Source organism: Aquila chrysaetos, chromosome 2 (assembly GCF_900496995.4).
Source record: "Aquila chrysaetos chrysaetos chromosome 2, bAquChr1.4, whole genome shotgun sequence".
Lineage (NCBI taxonomy): Eukaryota > Metazoa > Chordata > Aves > Accipitriformes > Accipitridae > Aquila > Aquila chrysaetos.
Genome location: NC_044005.1, coordinates 60193818 through 60212692, shown reverse-complemented (window position 1 = coordinate 60212692; position 18875 = coordinate 60193818). Strand labels below are relative to the sequence as shown.

At 40.8% G+C, this 18875-nt stretch overlaps 1 protein-coding gene across 1 annotated transcript; it reads left to right on the top strand.

Annotated features, from left to right (window-relative positions):
* Positions 1-4097: 4097 nt before the first annotated feature.
* GPRC6A (G protein-coupled receptor class C group 6 member A) lies at positions 4098-16142 on the top strand. Its single transcript, XM_041120338.1, has 6 exons — positions 4098-4318; positions 5937-6240; positions 8142-8969; positions 11842-12054; positions 13509-13632; positions 15022-16142. Exons 1-6 carry the CDS (start codon positions 4125-4127, stop codon positions 16140-16142), a joined length of 2784 nt encoding a protein of 927 aa, XP_040976272.1. The 5' UTR covers positions 4098-4124.
* The last annotated feature ends 2733 nt before the right edge of the window (positions 16143-18875 follow it).

The following is an 18875-nucleotide window of genomic DNA, read 5'->3' as shown; positions in this document are numbered from 1 at the left end:
TGGAAACAATCGTTGCTTCCAATTGCAGAGGGTTTCTAAGTGGTGATTTTAGAGAGCAGTCCCACATGTGTTTTCCCTGGTATTCCTGTTTTTTGAAGCGTTCCCAAACTCTGCTCATAGTCAATATATACTGAGCTTCACACTTTGACTCTCTGGTTTTCTTTTCAGTAGATCAGCCTTCAGCTGGCCGTTCAACCCTGGCCGTGAGGCACAGCAGCTCCCAAGGACTTCAGTAAGACCACGAGGGAGCATCTGGGCTACCTGGGAGCCTTTCAGGCGTGCTGGTTACTGCCCCAGCGCAAAGGCAAAGCGAGAGGTGGCTTGCTGGCCGAAGCGATGGGGTACCCTGTCTGCTCTTGGGTAGAAGGGGGGCGGCAGCAGACACGGGCATTTCTACTGAACAGCTCCCTGGTGGGTTAAGGCTTCTGTAACCACAGCATTTTACAGGACTGCCGGGCCGTTATGTGAAAAGCAATACTTTTTAAAAATAGACACCTCATACAAGGCAAAACATGAAGGCTGATGGGAAAACGCACAGCTTCTTTACAGTAAAACAAGAATAAGGCGTGTTCCTCTATTGCAGCACTGATTTATACTTGGATTTGGCTTAGTTTAGCTTGTTTTCTTCTGCCTTGTTGCTGTTATGCTGTTAATTACTTGTACCAAAATACCCTATACAAACTGGGGGTTCGCCATAAGTGAAGGACAGTAGTTATTCTAAAGAGTTTATGATCTGGATGGAAAGGCAGTGTTATTCTCTATTTTGCAGATATTACAGGAATCAGAAGAAGGTTACATCTAGAGTTCCAAGGAGTTTTGGCACTACTTCGTTTGAGAGTGAGAAGGAGCCTTTCAGAAACCTGACTGTGAACAACTGACTAGGGTTGGGAAGTCACGGCAGAAGTCTGTGCAGATCTGGCATAAGAGGTCAGTGCTAGAACTGGGAACAAACCACTCGGTTCAGGGCTTTAAAATTATGGCTCGTGTTCCTTTCTTTGTGGCTCATGTCTTCCCCAGGAACAATCCAAGAAGGGATGGTCACTCTCAACCTACACAAGCATCAGCATCCCTACAAATGACAGGATTTTGTTTGAATGCTGCTGGGTTCTCCAAACAGGGCAATCTCCCTTGTGTCAGGGGAGGTCCTGTCCTGAATGAGGAGGGCTTATCCCACTCCTTTGAATAAGGGTGAGAATATCCAAAGTTCCCTCGGCTTTTCACACATTTTGGATTGTGGAGCCTTTCAATAAGTGTGGCAGTGTTGCCAAAAATTTATTAGCTGTAAATTTACAAGAACTCACCTGCAAGATTAGCGCTGAGCTTGACAGGACCATCTTCCAAAACCCCTATTCTGGTTCTTCTCAAAGGGAAGCTGAAGCCCAGGTGGAAGAAGTAGCCTTTTTGGCACAGCAGCAGGTAACTTTGGGCCATACAGAGATACTACCAGAGTATCTCTTGTCTCCCACCAGATCCTCCAAAGCCTCTTAGAATTCATCTGTGGCTCTCGGAATAGCTCCGGGTTTGGTAGGTCCTGTTTTCTGCCTTTGCACAGTCCATTAAAGGCTGCTTTCTAGAGATGATGGTACTTCAGGACTTCCCCTGAATCTTATGCATGATTCTACCTGCCAGGAAATACTCCTGTGCAGACAACTGTGAAAGTCTAGCGATGTTACAATAATACATCACTAAATTTTAAGCAAAGAACATTTTGTACTATACGCTTATTTCTATTGGTACATAAGTGTCAATGAAAAAGGGTATTTGCAAACACTTCCAGTTAATCCTGCAGTACTAGATTAGGCTGAGCTATCTCAGTAACACTTCTAAGTACTTCTTATCACTAGCAATAATTATGAGCTATAGGTCTTGAAAACAAACAATAAAAACCCTTCCCTGTGAAAATACTCTACACTGTGATGTAAATTCAGTGTAGTTGAATTTGAAGCATACCTCATTTCGTGGTGTTTTTATAAGTAACATGAAATTATGCACCAATTATATGTGATGTTTATTTTGTCAACTTCCACTTTCCAAAGTGACCAAGTAAGGATTTTTGTTTGTAGGTAAAATCCTCTTCTACAGAAATTTATAGCTTTTTAGAGACTGGCCAGAGTAGAGTTTCTTTTCTGCTTCTAATCATAAATTATAACAATTTACAGTTTCAAATTATCAGTACTGTATTTCCATTGACTCCTTAATGCAATACTTAGTGTTAGGTCCTTAAAAGTTACGTTTTATACTAGAAGCCTATGGCTGACTGAATTTTCTTGTGGCTTTCTTAAGGAAATGACTAGCTCCAATCTTACTTTTTAAGGACATAAAGTATCATTTGGCAGGAGGTTTATATGCAAAGTTATATGCAGTCAGGGAAAAAGAAACACCAGAGTCCATGGAGCCAGGCTTTAAGGTGCATTACCTGGATGGAAAGGGATGGGTACATGAATATTTGCAAGTGAATGTCTTATAACTCAGGGCCAGAGTCTGGCTGCCCATACATTGCTATAAATCAAGAGGAAAACCTTTGGAATAACTGGAAGTTAGTGCAGAAGCAGAATAAACTGGTGTCATCGTTTGCCCCTAAGTGCATGTGATCAGATACATTAAAGAAAATGCAGGCAGCTGTTTACTGTGTGCCCTGACCCAGCAGTGAGAAAACCACATGGAAAGAAAGAAGGCAGATGAAAGGAACACAAGCTGTTATATTATAACAAAGAGAAGGCTGAATGGTGACTTAACTGGGGATTAACATTTGCATTTGCAAGAAATATCTCTGTTGTAAATGGATACTCTATGAAGAGGCTAGTGACAAAAAAAGCAAACTATAATAATTCAAATAATTTATATGGTGTGCATTATGCTTATCAGAAAGAATATGTAATAAACATCCCGTTTCTCTTTTTTGCTTGATTCAAATTTTCTGTGTAAAACCCAGCTTTTTTTATAGTATAATCATAGACAATAAACACTATGACTGACCCCATTCTCTGAGAGTGTTTTGGCATACTACTAGCAGCAGCAAAATCTGAAGAAGCCATTATAAGAAAATAGAGAAATAAGCCAACGTCAAGAACAGAAAGGGATTATTGTCAGATCTGCGTCTCTTACGTAAATTGGTCTTGTTCAGTAGCATCAGTCATGTTCTGTCCTAAAGAGGTGTTTATGGTTGGAGTTTATGAAAGCTGAGAGTCCAGCCTCTGCTTCTCTTTCCCCCCAGTTCCCTTCTGGCACAGCATCCGATTCCTGCGAATCTGAGGGGAACGGTGGCTCCGAGAAGAGCTGCTTCCCGGTCCTCCCCCAGCACAGGAGCTGCTGCTCGTGTGCTGGTGCCCTCAGTCAGAGGGGGAAGGGAGCGTGCTTCCCTCCTGCCAAAAAACCAGCACTAGTACTACGTTTTCCCACTGTTCTGTGTTTATCAGATCAACCAGCAGCAGACATGGCCTGGCTTATAAATACAGAATGTGATCCAGAGCCCACTGAAGTCCCTAGGAGCTGCGTGTGCATCAGAACCGTGAATATTAGCTTATCCAAACCATTTTTATACAGGGCTTTTAAAACTTATAAGAAAAGGGTTGAGAGAAAAGCAGTCTTTTGATAGTTTTGGGTTGGGTTTTTTTGGACCAGATTCTGATCTAAAGCACGCTGTGGCAGGGGGGGTCTTTTTTCAGTACTCTTTGGACCAGACCCTTAAAATATGGTCACAGCAATATCATTACCATATAACATGATTGCTTCTTCGCACCCTGCACTCAGTTGGAAGGTATTCAAGACAAGCCCAAATTTATACCAAAATATTTGCCATGTGTTTCAGATAAGGTGTAATAAACTTTGAACACAGCAGAACAGATTTTATGTCCAACATTTCCTTTTAAACTCATTTATGTTTCTCCCTCCCTCTTCACTCTCACACCCCTGCACCCTTACATTTTATGTGACAGCGTTGCTTTAGTATCTTCAGTAAAATAGCCTCAGCCAGTGAAGAAAATACAAGCACCTTATGAGGTGTGACTAACTTTTGAGTGCAGCCTTTTTCCTTTGCTGCTGTTTATAGGTGACATAGGAGCCCGTGTTGGCCCTGCAGCTCGCTTAATTGACTTAAGCTGGTAGTGAGCAAGTGAAACAGAAACATGGCATTCGTTAGCTTTTTGATCCCCTGCTTTGTGATCGGCACTGATATCGCTTTTTCTTGCCAGAATACTGACGACTTTGTGGGCGCCAGTTCTCCGGGGGACATTGTTATTGGAGGCTTGTTTGCAGTTCATAGCGAAATGCTGCCTCCAGAAGAATATCCCATCAAGCCAGTAATTCAGAATTGTGCTGGGTGAGTAATACTGGAAATTACATATATAGCAAAGAAGAGATCACTAACATTGGGCGTGTACCTCTTATATTAAGATCAACAAAATCTGGTTCTCTTGCATTTCTTAGTCTTTAAAAAGACCTTGGACATCACATAAATTGCACTTAAATTAAAACAGGATGACAAAGTATGGCAAAGTTACAGTAAAAAATACTGTGGCTGCCTGAGGAAGGGAACGAGCATTTGATCCTATTTCAATCTCCATATATAATCAAATAGCCCTGGAGGTTTGTGCTGAAAAATAATTTGATTTCCATGTAAATGCTAATTTGTTGCTCTATGTCTGAAGTACTCTGCTGTGCAGTTGTTAATTATTTGTTATGAAATTGCACCTATGTGATTTGAACACAGGCAGACTGTTCCATTTTACCTAAGCACATACTAAAGTATGTCCCCCACCTCACAGGGCAGCTCAGTTCTAATCTAGAACAGTACCCTTGCTGACTAGATTGTAATTATTGTTATAGTTACTGTAATTATTACACTTTGTATTATAATTGTGGCATTATGTTACAGGATAGACTATATATAAACACCATGTCATGTATGCATTCAACTTCAGACTGTGCATCAGAATATTTATTTTGTTGGCTCCAAATCCTACTGTGCTTGAAACATCCATTTTTCTGGAAAGAATGCAAAGGAAACCTGGTGAAGAACTTCATTTTAAGTATAATAAAGCTTTCCTAAGCCCAGGAATTCCAAATATGCATTTTCTTTAATTTTAATACAGGTGAAAATCCTCAAATTTTATTTGAGTTTTACATGCAACTTAATCCCTGAATCTAATAATCAGCTGGACATGCAGGTATCCATCTGGATTTATTTCAAAATTATGTTGAAGTCGTAATTTTGTCAGTCTTCCATTATTTTTCTACGGAGTCATAAGTTGTCTCAGGTCCCTTTGAAATTTAATTTAGTTAGCAAGAGTTGTAAAATTCAGAGAAGCTTGCCTGAGAGGAGGGTTGGTTGTATAGCAGACATTTTGTGCTAGCTTCTGATTAAGCATGTTATAATATCCACTGGAGATAAGGGGAATAGCTGTACTAACTTCATCAGGTTTAGAGAAGACTTTAGGAACGTCGATGCAACCGCTAGAAGACCTCAACCACTGAGATATTTTCTTCTATTCTGAAATATTTAGTCTTTTCTTTTCTTTGTTTCATGCTTTTGATGAAAGTAAATACATTTTTTAAAAAGCTTACTGAGCAGATGACGTAAATTGGAATAGCTTCCCTGACTTTGACAGATGCTTCCTGAAGACATCACTTGCAAATTTGCATGTAACATGAAAATTAATTTTTTAGTACCTGTTTTTTTTTTTTCAGAAAAACACTTTTATTCAGGTATATTTTAAGTTTTGTGTTTATTTTGCTTAATCTTCCATTTAGGTGAGACAAAAATATGCGGTTTCTAATCTTTTGTACACTAAACCCCAAACAAATCACACAAAACATACTATCCATCACTTCTTTTCAGTAGTTGTCAAATTCTAAGGGATATGTTCAAAACGGACTTTGCTTCAGCCTTGTTCCCAGCAATGTTTTTTTCTAAAACGAAACTTCTGTGTTTCTGACAGCTTCGAAATTCAAATTTTTCTTCAGACACTTGCAATGATACATGCTATTGAAACGATCAACAATTCAACGCTGTTATCTGGAGTTACTCTGGGCTACGAAATCTATGACACGTGTGCAGAAGTTACAAAGGCCATGGCGTCTGCTCTGAGGTTCCTGGCTAAATTCAATTCTTCTGAGGATGTTGTAGAGTTCAAGTGTAACTACTCGGACTATGTCCCGAGAGTTAAGGCAGTCACTGGAGCCAGCTACTCAGAGGTGTCGATGGCAGTTTCAAGGCTGTTGGCTTTGCAACTAATCCCACAGGTAGGTTTGAGGGAATTATTTCATTTTGGACAGAGGGTCAAATTTACCGTGCTTAGAATAAAGGTGTAACACTGATCATAGGGATTGCAAAAGCCACCTGTTTGCTACAGGGCAGGATTTGGCTCAACCTAAGGACATAAGGAGGGGTGGGATTGAGCTCCAAATGGACAGCTTGACTCACTTGCCTAAACAAAGGCAGTAAGGGCTATTTTATATGCCCGAGGCACATGCCTCTGAGTACTATTTCAGGACGATGCTGGGCTCTTGTCAGCCTAGCAGTGCCATTAGTCACTCCTGCACGGCTGTGCCAGTTGGTCCAGCGTGCCTTGGATGACACTCAAGGACTTTGTTCAGGCAACAAGGTCATACCCGCTCGCCTGGCTGGTGGTGAATATGACAATACCCAATCTCAAGTTGAAAAAAAAAAAACCAAACAAAAAACCAAAAACCCCAAATAAAAATTGGCCAGAAATTTGGAAATTCTCTCCTGACTGAGAGAGATGAGATGTTGGAGTCTGTTATAACTGTGGACAGGGAAGTGAGGAATATTGCTCTAAAACAGAGTTTTACTCCTGTTACTCTTCAAGCAGTTATAGAAGAGAAAGAATACAACTGTCTAGATCCACACTGGTCCTTCCCAAAACACCCTTCTCTATTTCTGACCTCTCTAGGACTAGTACAGTCCCACACTCGCGCTTAGGCCAGTGCTTGCATTTCTACTTTTGCTGTTGCAAGAGAGTTGGGGTCAAGGCTGGGACTAACACGGATAAAGGAGATCCGCTTCCACACCATCCTGTGTTGCACCTTGGGTTTGGCAATTTGACATAAATTACCTCACTGCAAAGTAGCAACATAGTAACCAAACATGTGGAAAAGACATAAAATCTGAACTAAACATAACTTCTAACTGGATCTTTTCCTCTGCAATGATAGGAAGTAATTATGACCTCCAGCTCTACCACAGGAGCTATAGTAAGTATGAAAATTAAAACACCACACTTGAACATAATCAAAAGGCAAGTGATGAAACAAATCTGCATTGGGATGTAGAGATGGAAAAGGTGACCCAGCAGATTTTTCTCATCAAAAACATCTGTAATCTTCTGATACTAATAAGATTTGGTATCCCCTCCAGACAGGTGACTCTCATTTTGGAAAGCTTAGATTTATTTTTTAAGAACAGTCAAGCAATGTAGTAAATATAAGTGTAGGAAAAAAAAGCTCCTACAAACAAATAGAAAAGGATTAAAAATAGAGAGATTTAAATAACAATGTTCCATTTACATTTTTTCTGGCTCACTCACAGGAAAAAGGCAATAAATCTTTTATATGAAAGAATTATAGCATTCTGTAATATTGGTTACTGTTTGTTTTTCTGGGAGGTTCTTCTAACAGACCTAATGATCCTTTTAAAATATAATACTTAAATCTTGGAGAGAAAATATATATGTGGGTGAGCCATGCTAACATACTCAGTGATAGAAAAATACTGCAAAATGTAAGAGTACTAGCAATTTGAATAACTCCTCAAACAATAGCTGATGCTTCCAATGTTTTAAATATTGTTTTCAATAGCATGTTGATGGTATCTGAACAGAGTAAAACAAATTCCTTCTACCAGCATAACTGTCATATCCATTTTGAAAGGTTTTATACTCTGCCTTCACTGAAGTAATTATATGGATGAGGATGAAAATAGTGGAACTGGTACTGGGCATGAGCCTGCATCCTAAGAGCAGGGTGAGGGAACCTGCCCCATTTGGCTGCGCCTTGTTGATGCTCACTCACAGGAGAAGGGAGCCTGGGTCAGGCGGGATGGAAGAGCAATCGTGGCAGCTTTGGATCTCTTGGTGTCCTTTGGAGGAGACTGCCTCCATAACTGAATTGTTCGCTCTTCCTAGGTCAGTCCTGCATCATCAGCTGAAATCCTCAGTGACAAAATCCGGTTTCCTTCTTTCTTCAGGACTATCCCCAGTGATTTTCATCAGACAAGAGCAATGGCCCACTTGATCTGTGAGTCTGGGTGGAATTGGATCGGAGTAATAGCCACTGACGATGACAACGGGCGGTTCGCTCTGGAGAGCTTTGGGGTTCAGGCCATGGCAAACAACGTTTGCATAGCTTTTAAAGAAATGCTGCCTGCCTATCTCTCTGACAACAGCTTTCACACGAAAGTTGATCACGCAGTTGAGAAGATTGTCAAGGAAACCAGAGTAAATGTTATTGTTGTCTTTATGAGACAGTTCCACGTGCTCAAACTCTTTAAGAAGGCAATTGAGAGGAACGTAAATAAAATTTGGATTGCAAGTGATAACTGGTCAGCTGCAGTCAAAATCAGTACAATTCCCAATATCAGACAGCTGGGAACCATTGTGGGATTTGGATTTAAAAGCGGAGACATCTCCACATTTCAAGACTTTCTGAGAAACCTTCATGAAAAGCCCACTGACAATAACAAGTTTTTACGTGAATATATCATGCTTTTGTCAGTCTGTGCACACCTGGAATATCATGATTTTCAAATGTGCATTTCAAACCAGTCCCAGGATGATCTATTGCAAAATGTTGAGAATAAACATCAGATCTGGAGAGACGGTTTTTTGAATGCTAACATTGAATCGGGATTTATCCATAGTACTATACTTGCAATCTATGCCATTGCTCACGCCATTAAAGGGCAGTGCAAAGACAGAAACTGCAAGGATCCCTCTGCCTTCACTCCCTGGGAGGTATGATGTTAATTCTTTCAGGTCTCATTCTCTCCCCATAATTTTCATCTTGTTTTTCCTCCCCCATTCCTGAATTTACTAGATTGGTCCTTTTACTAAATGACTTTTTATTCCTGTTCCTGCTTTTCTTCACCAATTGAAATCACAGACTACGTGCTAGAGCAGCAGTATCTAACTGCTGCAGCAATGAGAACTAGACTCCAGTTTTGTCTCCCTTTTTTTGGCACATGCAGTTGCAGAAGTTCCCGGTGATAAGCCATGGCTGTGTTCTGCTGTAGATAGAGAATGATTATTACATTGCACGTACAGATCACTAACTGGTGGCGAGTCACTACATACCCACCATCTCCTCCTTCATGGGTACAATAGCAATGGCTGTAAATGCTTGACTCCACAGGTGCAGAAGGGCTCTTTAGCTGCTGGGCTTCATTAGCGACCTTATCACTTCCCCCATCACCTTCAAAGAGCACACAGAGTAGGCACCAGCTTGGATGAAGGCTCCAGTCTGTTGGCTCCTTGCTGGAACAGCTTGCTAGCTACTCATGGGATAGAATAAAACGTACAGTCAATCTACAGTTGACTTACCAGCTATTCAGCTACTAGTGCTTGGTCCTGTTGCTGCAAACCACTGTAATACACAGCGATGAGTGCTCTTGAGAGATGGGGATATTGCAGGATAGGAACATTCACCAAAGTGTTTCAATTTTCCTCTCTCTCTCACCATTGTCTCTGCTTTGTCTGAATTCAGGTATTTTCCTCTATAATGAATCTTTACTTGAAAGTTAAAAAGCAACAGGCTATTCCTCTGCCTGATCTTGATTTATATCAAAATGACTGGTAGAAAAATTAGACACAATCTTTAAGATGGGTGAGGTACTTGTTATCAAACTCTACTGGGTGGGAAAAGAAGAGGGAAAAATCAGACAAGTAAACCTGACCTGACCTTTTACCTAAGAACCTGCTCAGGAGTATTCACTTTTACACACTTTTACTCAGAGGATTAAACAAAAGTTCATTTAAAAGTCAAACAACCACTGAAGCACTCTGACTTGCTCTGACCTCTTATCCTAGGTCAGGGCAGGTCAAACCAAGATAGGGGATTTGAAAAAAAACCAAACCAGTAACAATCAGACTCTTACCTGAATTTGTAAATGCAAATGGGACAAATGCAGGGCTGCTCTACAGGGAATGCAACTTTATGGAGCTGCATTTACATCATTGCTGAATTAAATCTCAAACCACCCAAATTAAAAGTCCTGTTAAGATGCTAAGAACTCATGAAAAAAACTGAAAGAGGTAGTTATTCCCCCTATGCTGTTTTCATAATACATTTCCTCTATAGTAAGTTTAAACCCTCTAGAAATGGAGATATATATATATATATATATATAAAGCTTAGGATGGAACTAATCCATATCACACATCTCCACATCCAGAGAAACGATAGTCATTGGTGTTACAGACTTTGCAAAAATAACCATCAGTTACATCAAAATGTTGCTAATTATTAGCCCCTTCTGTATGCATCTCAAGACGTATTCAAAAAGCTCTGTTGTTCCCTTATTGTTAGAGAAACTGGAAAAGTGGAGAAGAGAAAGATTAAATAACTAGCCTGAATATATACAATTAAAAAATTCCTGTTCAGTCCCCCACAACTATGCAACATCCAACTCACATGCAATATTGGTTAGAAGCACACTCTGGTTCTTCATAAATTGGTAGAGATACAGTGAGGGTATATGAACTCTCAAAAAAATTACATGTTATACATGAAAAAATGACGTTATAGACACCAGAGGTGTTATATACATATATTTGCCAAAGCCTATTGAAGTAATATACTTGTCAGTGTGTTCGTGAAATGCTACAAATATCAGAAATGGATCCATTTAAGAGTATGCTTTTCAAAGGCAGTTAAATTCAGCCTTTCACCAAAACCTTGGGTTTTTTTCTTGTTAATTAATCCCTGTCGCCAAAAATCGTTAGGCCTGCAAAAGGATAAAGCCTTTGCTTCAGTTAAGAATCATGGTAGCTAACGAAAGTCCTTCTATGGTTTCCCCATGAATTGGGAGTGGGTTATATGTGCCTTAACCTGTCCTTTTCTAGATTCACACAGAACTTTTTGATCTGGCTGTTTATGATGAGGGAGACAGAAATTTCTCCCTGTTGAACAGAATGGGTTGCAATATGAAGCTGGATAGTTGCCTTATCAAAGCATGCTTGTCTTGATGTTTCCTACGATCTGTCAAATACGGCCTTGCTGTTTATTGCCGTTGTGCTGTTGATCACTTCATCTGAGCAAACTGGCATACGTTGTTCGTTTAACAGTTCTGAGCCTCACCTCGCAACGCACAACATCAGTCTGAGTCACAGCTGAAAACAATGTTAGATATTTCCAGACACGCTGCAGGAGGTTACTCTGGAAGCAAATCTTGCCCAGATCAGCTCTGGTGACAGTAAATTAACAACAGCAACAACACTTACGGTTGTTCTTTACAAGAAGGGGAGTTCCAAAAGGCCATTAGTTCTTGCAAGCAAAAATCTTTTCTTTCCTATCATTGTACCAAAATTTCCAAGGCTGGAAAAAAATACTAACATAAGTATTTGTACACATTGCATAGAGTTAAAAAATGATGATTTTTTTTATTATTAATAGATTTTTAAGGTCAACAGGATTGTCTGAATAATGTAATTCTGTGTTGGACATCAAATTAAACAGTTATAAAGATGACTTTTAATTTTAAGTTTTCTTTTACTCCTAAAAAGCAACATTACTTTTTATCTTGATGTTATCATACAGATGTTAAACTATTGATTTTATCACACTGACATGATACTGATGTATGTTATCACTCCTTATACTTATGTTCAGCTCCTTGAAGAACTTAAAAAAGTTACAGTCATTGATGATGGTAAAGAAAGCCAGTTTGACTCCAATGGAGATATGAGCACCAGTTACGATGTTCTTCTTTGGAAAGAAATTAATGGCCACATGGAAATCACCACTATGGCAGAATATGACCCAGAGAAAGGTCACTTTATCTTCAAGGATGAAGAGAAAAAAAAAGAATTTCTGGATCTAAAGGTAACTTTTAATTTGTTGACATAACATGTGAAATTTGTTTCATGTCTTTTTTCTCCCTCCAGTATTTGCAACTGAAGTATGTGTCAGCTAGAAATTTCTCTTGTGGTTTCATGTTCTCCTTTTAGAACAAAGAGCCCTCTCTGGGTATACTCGACCACTTTCATGCACCCTGAAAAGCATGTTAGCCTATAAGCAGGCTCAGTGATTTGAAACTGAGTTATTTCTTCAGAATGCTCCTAGGAGGTTTCCTGATATAAGAAGTTATGTCTGTGCTAAGGATGCTACTCCAGAATCTTGAAAAGGGGTTTTAAAATAGAAAATGACCATGTAAAAAAGCCCCCCATCTTACGTACCACCACCATTTATTTTGTACATGAAGACTCATATCTGTTGACTTTACTGTTTAAAAAAAAAAAAAAAAAAAAAAGAAAAAAAGTTTTGTTGATTATTTGCTCCTGTTAGAGCTGGGCTCAGCATGACTACCGGAGTCTGAGGCAGGTGGTACCACCCGGAGCCCCGGCACTGGTGTTGGCAGGACTAGTGGGTGGCCTTGGCCAGTTCCAGGTGGACAATGTGTCATCTGTGCATGGGTGGAGGTCTTCGTTCATTGTGCCATTCTGTGCTGCAGAGTATTCACCACTAATGGGGCAGGGAAAAGGCTGCTTATTAGGTGGGCTGAATTCGAGTCTCAGCTGCTAGAAAAGGCTGAGGACAGAAGAAAACCTCAGATCTTGTTGCTCTTTGTGGCACTGCCCAGGGTGGCAAGGAAATGCCTCCACCTCCTTGTGAGCACCATCTTGGAGGGAGAAGAAATAGCAGTGTCCCTCAGGACCGCTTCTCCATTTTACAAAATTTGTCTTTGGCAAGAGGACCTGAACTCAGACCTCGGGAGAAGGCGCTGATCGCACATCCCAGAGTCGTGCTTCATGACCCAGGGATGAGCTGCCGAGGGTCAGGAACGTGGGAGCTGCAGCGCAGAGCACCCGCCAAGGTGTCTCCCCCGAGCCGAGGTGTCTGCTCCAGGCTGGGAGCAGCCAAGCAGGGTTTCAGGATCTCACTTGTGAAGTAGTCCGCTCGAATTCCCCCATCAGATGCTTCTGGGCTTTCTTTGGAGCTGAGCCTCAGCAGTCTAAATTCCAGGTTCAAAGCTGGATGAGACACTTTGATCTGCATTTTAAAGGTACAGACAATTCCACCGATTGGCATTCAGGGCCAAAAAATAAAATCATCAGGTAGATAATGCCCCGTCCTGTCACTTGCTGACTGGGTGAAGAAAATACAAGAAACATGGAGCCTACAAAGTCTTTTTTCAGCATCGTTTTCAGATTTCCTTAAAATATGTTACATACAAAAAGAGAGTGAAAATTACAGAATTACTGGAGGTTTATTTTAATGTTTCTTAGTAGTTAGTTGTGCCTGAGCTGATTTTTTTTTTTGTTCTCTGCCCACTGCAGAAGGTTCAGTCCACATGCTCCCAGCACTGCAGGCCAGGACAGATGAAAAAGGTTACAGAAAGTCCACACACATGCTGCTACGAGTGTGTTTACTGCCCAGAAAACCATTACAGCAATCAAACAGGTAAGGAATTGTCATCCAAATAAAGGTTTATTTAGGCATCAATACAATTGTGTTGTTTGGGTATAATGTGCCTTGGTAACCTTGGGTATAACTTTGGAATGGGATTGAAATATTTATGCTCAGTTTCCCAAATACGAGTGTTCAGCCTATAAAACTTAAATGCTTTTTAGAAGACCAAATGTAAAGCAATTAGATTTTCCAGTTGACTAGCATTATTCTTTGTTAGGATGGAAAGTCTGGCTGATTTATCAGTGAGACTGACTCTCATTAAAATAGGGCCTTGCTTCCCTGTCTTTCTGCAGTACACCCAGTTCAATAAGGAAGAAATTTTTTACAATGAGGGTGGTGAGGCACTGGAACAGGTTGCCCAGAGGCTGTGGATGCCCCATCCCTGGCAGCGTTCAAGGCCAGGTAGGATGGGGCTTTGGGCAACCTGGTCTAGTGGAAGGTGTCCCTGCCCATGGCAGGGGGGTTGGGACTAGATGATCTTTAAGGTCCCTTCCAACCCAAACCATTCTATGAGTCTATGAAGTTCAAGGGTTATGTATTTTGCTTACCAGCATATTTTTTAGCTTGCCAGGGAATGCCGCAAAGTTTGATATGACTGTACGGTAATATTTTCTAATATCAAATCTGATGTGTGCTTTACCACTGGTTCATTTATAGGCTTGAGCAAAGTTTTTTAAAGGGGGAAATTAAATATGGAGGAGAGAGATGGAATTAAGAAATTTGGGGTACAATGTACTTCTAATATCCTGAGAGCAGAAGGAAATTCAATTTTATCTTTTTAATTCAAATAATTGTGAAATTTCTCCATATCAGAGGATAGGAATTTTAAAGCAAAAGTAACCTTTCAAAGCATAATCTAAAGGAATGTTTATTCTTGCTGCTGCATTTCAAAAGCTGTCTGTAAAGAGAAAGTTGGGGTTTTTTTCCTGCTGGGATAGGTAGATGAAAGAAACATAGTTCAAATTTCTGTAAGATAATGGATTTAATCTCAAGCCATTGTTCAGTTAAGGTTTGCCTGTCCAGAGCTCTGGCCAGGACACGTATCACCGGTCAGCGATGACCAAGGCAGTTTTCAGGACCCTGGTCATTCTCCCTGTCCCCCCCCTGCCCCTGGCTGCTGGCAGCCCCTGCTCCGAGCTGGCAGTCATTCGTCCTTTGCTCCTTCTGCCTCTGTCACCGCTGTCACTGCTGTCACCGCTGTCACCGCTGCCCTGCAGCTCCTCCGCCTGGACGGCGACAGCAATAGTGGGAAGGAACCAGCCCTGTCTATTCCCCTGAGCATCCCTTCCCACATGGCTCCTGTATCTCAAGCCTCGATAATCCACTTTGCAGTTTATTTACTTCGGGTTTCTAAGTTATCTTCCCGTCTTCTGCTTTCAGATATGGATTACTGCTACCGATGTAACAACAAAACCTACTGGGCTCCTGTCAACAGCACCACATGCTACAGAAAGACAATCCATTTCCTCGCCTGGACCGACTGGTTTGCTATTTTCCTCCTCCTCCTCTCCGCTTTTGGGGTTGTGTTGGTTTTGTCAATTAGCGTAATATTTACTAAAAACTTGAACACGCCGGTTGTAAAGGCGTCTGGAGGTCTAACTGTCTGCTATATTATTCTCTTCAGTCACTTCTTAATTTTTTTAAGCACCGTCTTCTTCATAGATGAACCCACAGAATTCAAGTGTAAAACTAGGCAAGCCCTCTTTGGCATAAGTTTTGCACTCTGCATTTCATGTATTTTAATAAAGTCACTAAAAATTTTACTAGCCTTCAGCTTTGATCCCAAGCTGCAGAATTTCCTGAAATGCGTGTATAAACCTATTCCCACTGTGGTCACCTGCACTGGAATTCAAGTTATCATTTGCACCTTCTGGCTAATATTCAGGACACCTTTTGTAAAGCAAAATTTCTCCATCCCAAGAGCAATAATTCTGGAGTGCAACGAGGGCTCTATTGTGGCTTTTGGGATTATGTTGAGCTACATCGCTGCCCTAGCCTTCATTTGCTTCATATTTGCCTTTAAAGGTAGGAAGTTGCCAGAGAACTACAATGAAGCTAAATTCATCACCTTTGGCATGCTAATTTACTTTATAGCGTGGATTGTATTTATCCCTGTCTATGCAACTACATTTGGCAAATACCTGCCAGCAGTGGAAATCATTGTCGTTTTAATATCCAATTATGGAATTCTCTGCTGCACTTTTCTTCCAAAGTGCTATATCATCATTTACAAGCAAGAAACAAACACAAAATCTGCCTTTCTCAAAATGATTTACACGTATTCCTCCAAGAGCGCAGGCAGCGTTGCTGTTAGTCAGATTTCTTTGGATTCAAAGTCTTCCAGCTCCCGAGCCACTATCTCAGAGTCATGTAAATCTGAGAAAAACTCTGTGAATGGAAACTGCCATTTCCAAGTGTCTGGGCAGACGCTAAGAAAAGGGAAAGTTCTTCCTAAAAATACCACAAGGACTGTGGCCAGGAAAAGACTCTCCAGCATATGACTGGCCAGCATTAAAGTACTAGAAGATGAAAAGCCATCTTAGGGAGCCATTTCTCTTTCAGCTCTTTTTCCTTTTGGCATCCCCGAGGCGAGCAGGCCACAGAAATGCCTTCTCCTCCAGTACTTAAGCAGTTATCCATCACCAGATTTGCGAGGTTTGCCTTGCTCAGAGTCCAGCCCCTGCTCCTGTGGGCACCACGAGGTGCAGTCCCCTTCAGCAGCTCCCTCCCTTCCCTGGCACGCTCATGTAGGCCGGCGGGAACCTCTTCTGCACTCTCACTGCTCCGAGAGAGGCAGAAGCATCAGGAAATTATTATTTCTCACAGACACGTACGCAGGAACATAGGGGTTTAGCCCACTTTTTTTGCATCTTTGATGTCCAATTGTTTAAGGAGCTCTTCTTCCCACCTGGCTCTGTTTTACAGATCAAACAGAACCCTCTCCCAGCCTTTGTTTGCTAGGATAAACAAGCCCAGTCCTTTAGTCTCCACTTTTAAGATAGGCTTTCCATTCTCCTGAACATCCAAAAGTATCCCTTTTCACCTCGTATCAGTGAATCCTTTTTTTCTTTTTGCTCCCCAAAATTGCACGTCTTATTCCAGAGGAGTGCTGCAGTAACTTTTAAAGTTCCTTGTATTTACCAGGATGATAATGAACTAGAGACAGGTCTATCTAAAAATTAAAGAATTTCTCTGGAACTCTAGTTATCTGTATGTTCATCTACTTTTTTTCCCCATACTCAGAGGAAATACACTGATTCACCTCATGCACCTTCTCTGGTGCATGAGGAGAGAGGACCCACTACGTTTGCCCCCACGTGTCCTTTTAATTAAGCATGTAATGTCAATGCGTAATGTCAAAAATGATAAAAGCTAATTGATTCCTCTCGTTAGCATAAATAATGTAATGACCAGGATCAGCATGAGCACATCCTGAGAATTTTAGCTTTTTTAATACGTATTTTAAAAATCTGATTTTCAACAAGAAAATGATAATGCACCATTCCAATACATAGAAATAGCACAAGAATTAACTGACATGAGTTGCACGGGATGAGTCTCTGCTCTGTAGCTCCATCAGTACAGCTATGCTGTGCCTTCTGCATGAGAGGCAAAAGTCATGTTCAGAGGAGGAGGAATTTTTCTGTCTGGACAATGGTGCCACAGAGCTTTTTCAAACCCTAAACAGCTGGGCTATGTTGGCAATCCATGACCGTGAAAAATAATTCTCCATGTTCATAAAGCCCAGACCATAGAAACTTTGCTATTTTAACTTCTGTGCCATGTTACTGTGAAATAATACTAAATTCCCTGAGTTTTGTCCATGCTTCTGTTTAGATCTGGAATAACTGGATGTTGTGGCAGGCCAAAATAAAGTTTAGTAGATTTGGTGTTACACAGGCATATTGTATTATTATGTAAAATATATCTATTTTTCTATCATTGCTATTTATATGTTGTAACCCTTATCAATATGATTTTTCTACTCATATTTTGTTAAAAATAGCTATAAATCACATTTCAACAATGGTCACAGGCAATGAAATTACCATGACATGTAGACCATATATGTACTATGTATCTGTGAAGACATTTTAAAAGTAATTTAAATGACAAGGGTGCAATTTACATACATATTTGAGTAATTATGTAAGTTCTGTAGCTGATTGGAAGAATTAAGGTTTATGGACATATATTTACATGATGAATGCTGTTCATACATCAGTTGTTGCGAATACTGTTTTGAATATGAAGTTATGTACAATAAGGTTAAAATTCCTGCAATTTGGCTACCAATACAGCAAGAAGTCTCCCTAAAAGAGAGAAGCAAAGCTTACATTGCACAATGACTGTCAGCACTCAGCTGGTTAGAAAAGTTAATTTGGCTCGCATGTTGTACCTGTATTTATTGTTTTCAAAAATGTTGGGTGTATCATGTCTTGAAGATATATGAAAGGGAATGATTAAAGCCATATTGTTATTTAAAATTGAGCTTGCGTACTTAATTTCCTTACCTCTGCCCGTGAACTTCGATTTAGCCTTGAAGAGCAGCAGTACACACACCTGTGCAGTGTTTCCACTGTAGATCTCAGCCTGCTGCTTAGAAATGTCCTTTAGGTTGAAAGCTAAGTATGGTAGGGCAATCCCCTCTACAGGACAATGAGGAAAGTGTCTTGAGGAACAGGGCGTGGTGACAGCAATGTGAGGATCTCTGCAGAGGTATCCTTAAGGATTAAAGACCTCACAAGTGGCAGAATTTCCAAGGAGTCCTACATGCTACATCTGCCTCTCCAGCTACTCAGGTCTTCTGCATAAAACACAGTCAACGGTGGAGCTGAGAGGATGCAACAGATTTGCTAGCTAGACTGGGCAGAAAAAAGACACGCTATACCAAGCTGTGTTCTGAAGCCACTATCACACAGTGTACAGTATCTTTGGAGAGAATAAAGACTATGAAAGTCACCAAGTTTTTCAAGTCTTCTCCTCCAGGGCATAATTCCTTTCAGTATCTCTAGCTGTGCAGATGCCTTTCAGGTGCCCATAATCTTTAGAGCAGTTCCTTGGTGAGCACTGGGAACTACTAATGTGAGCTCCAGGCTTCCTCCCAGCAGCTCTGCAGACCGCCATTGGAAATACAATGACTCTAAATGTGTGAGTTACCAGCATGAGCAGCCACTAACAGCAGTGTCTGGGACGCTGCCCATAACGTATGATGCTGAGCAGCCCAGCCCAGA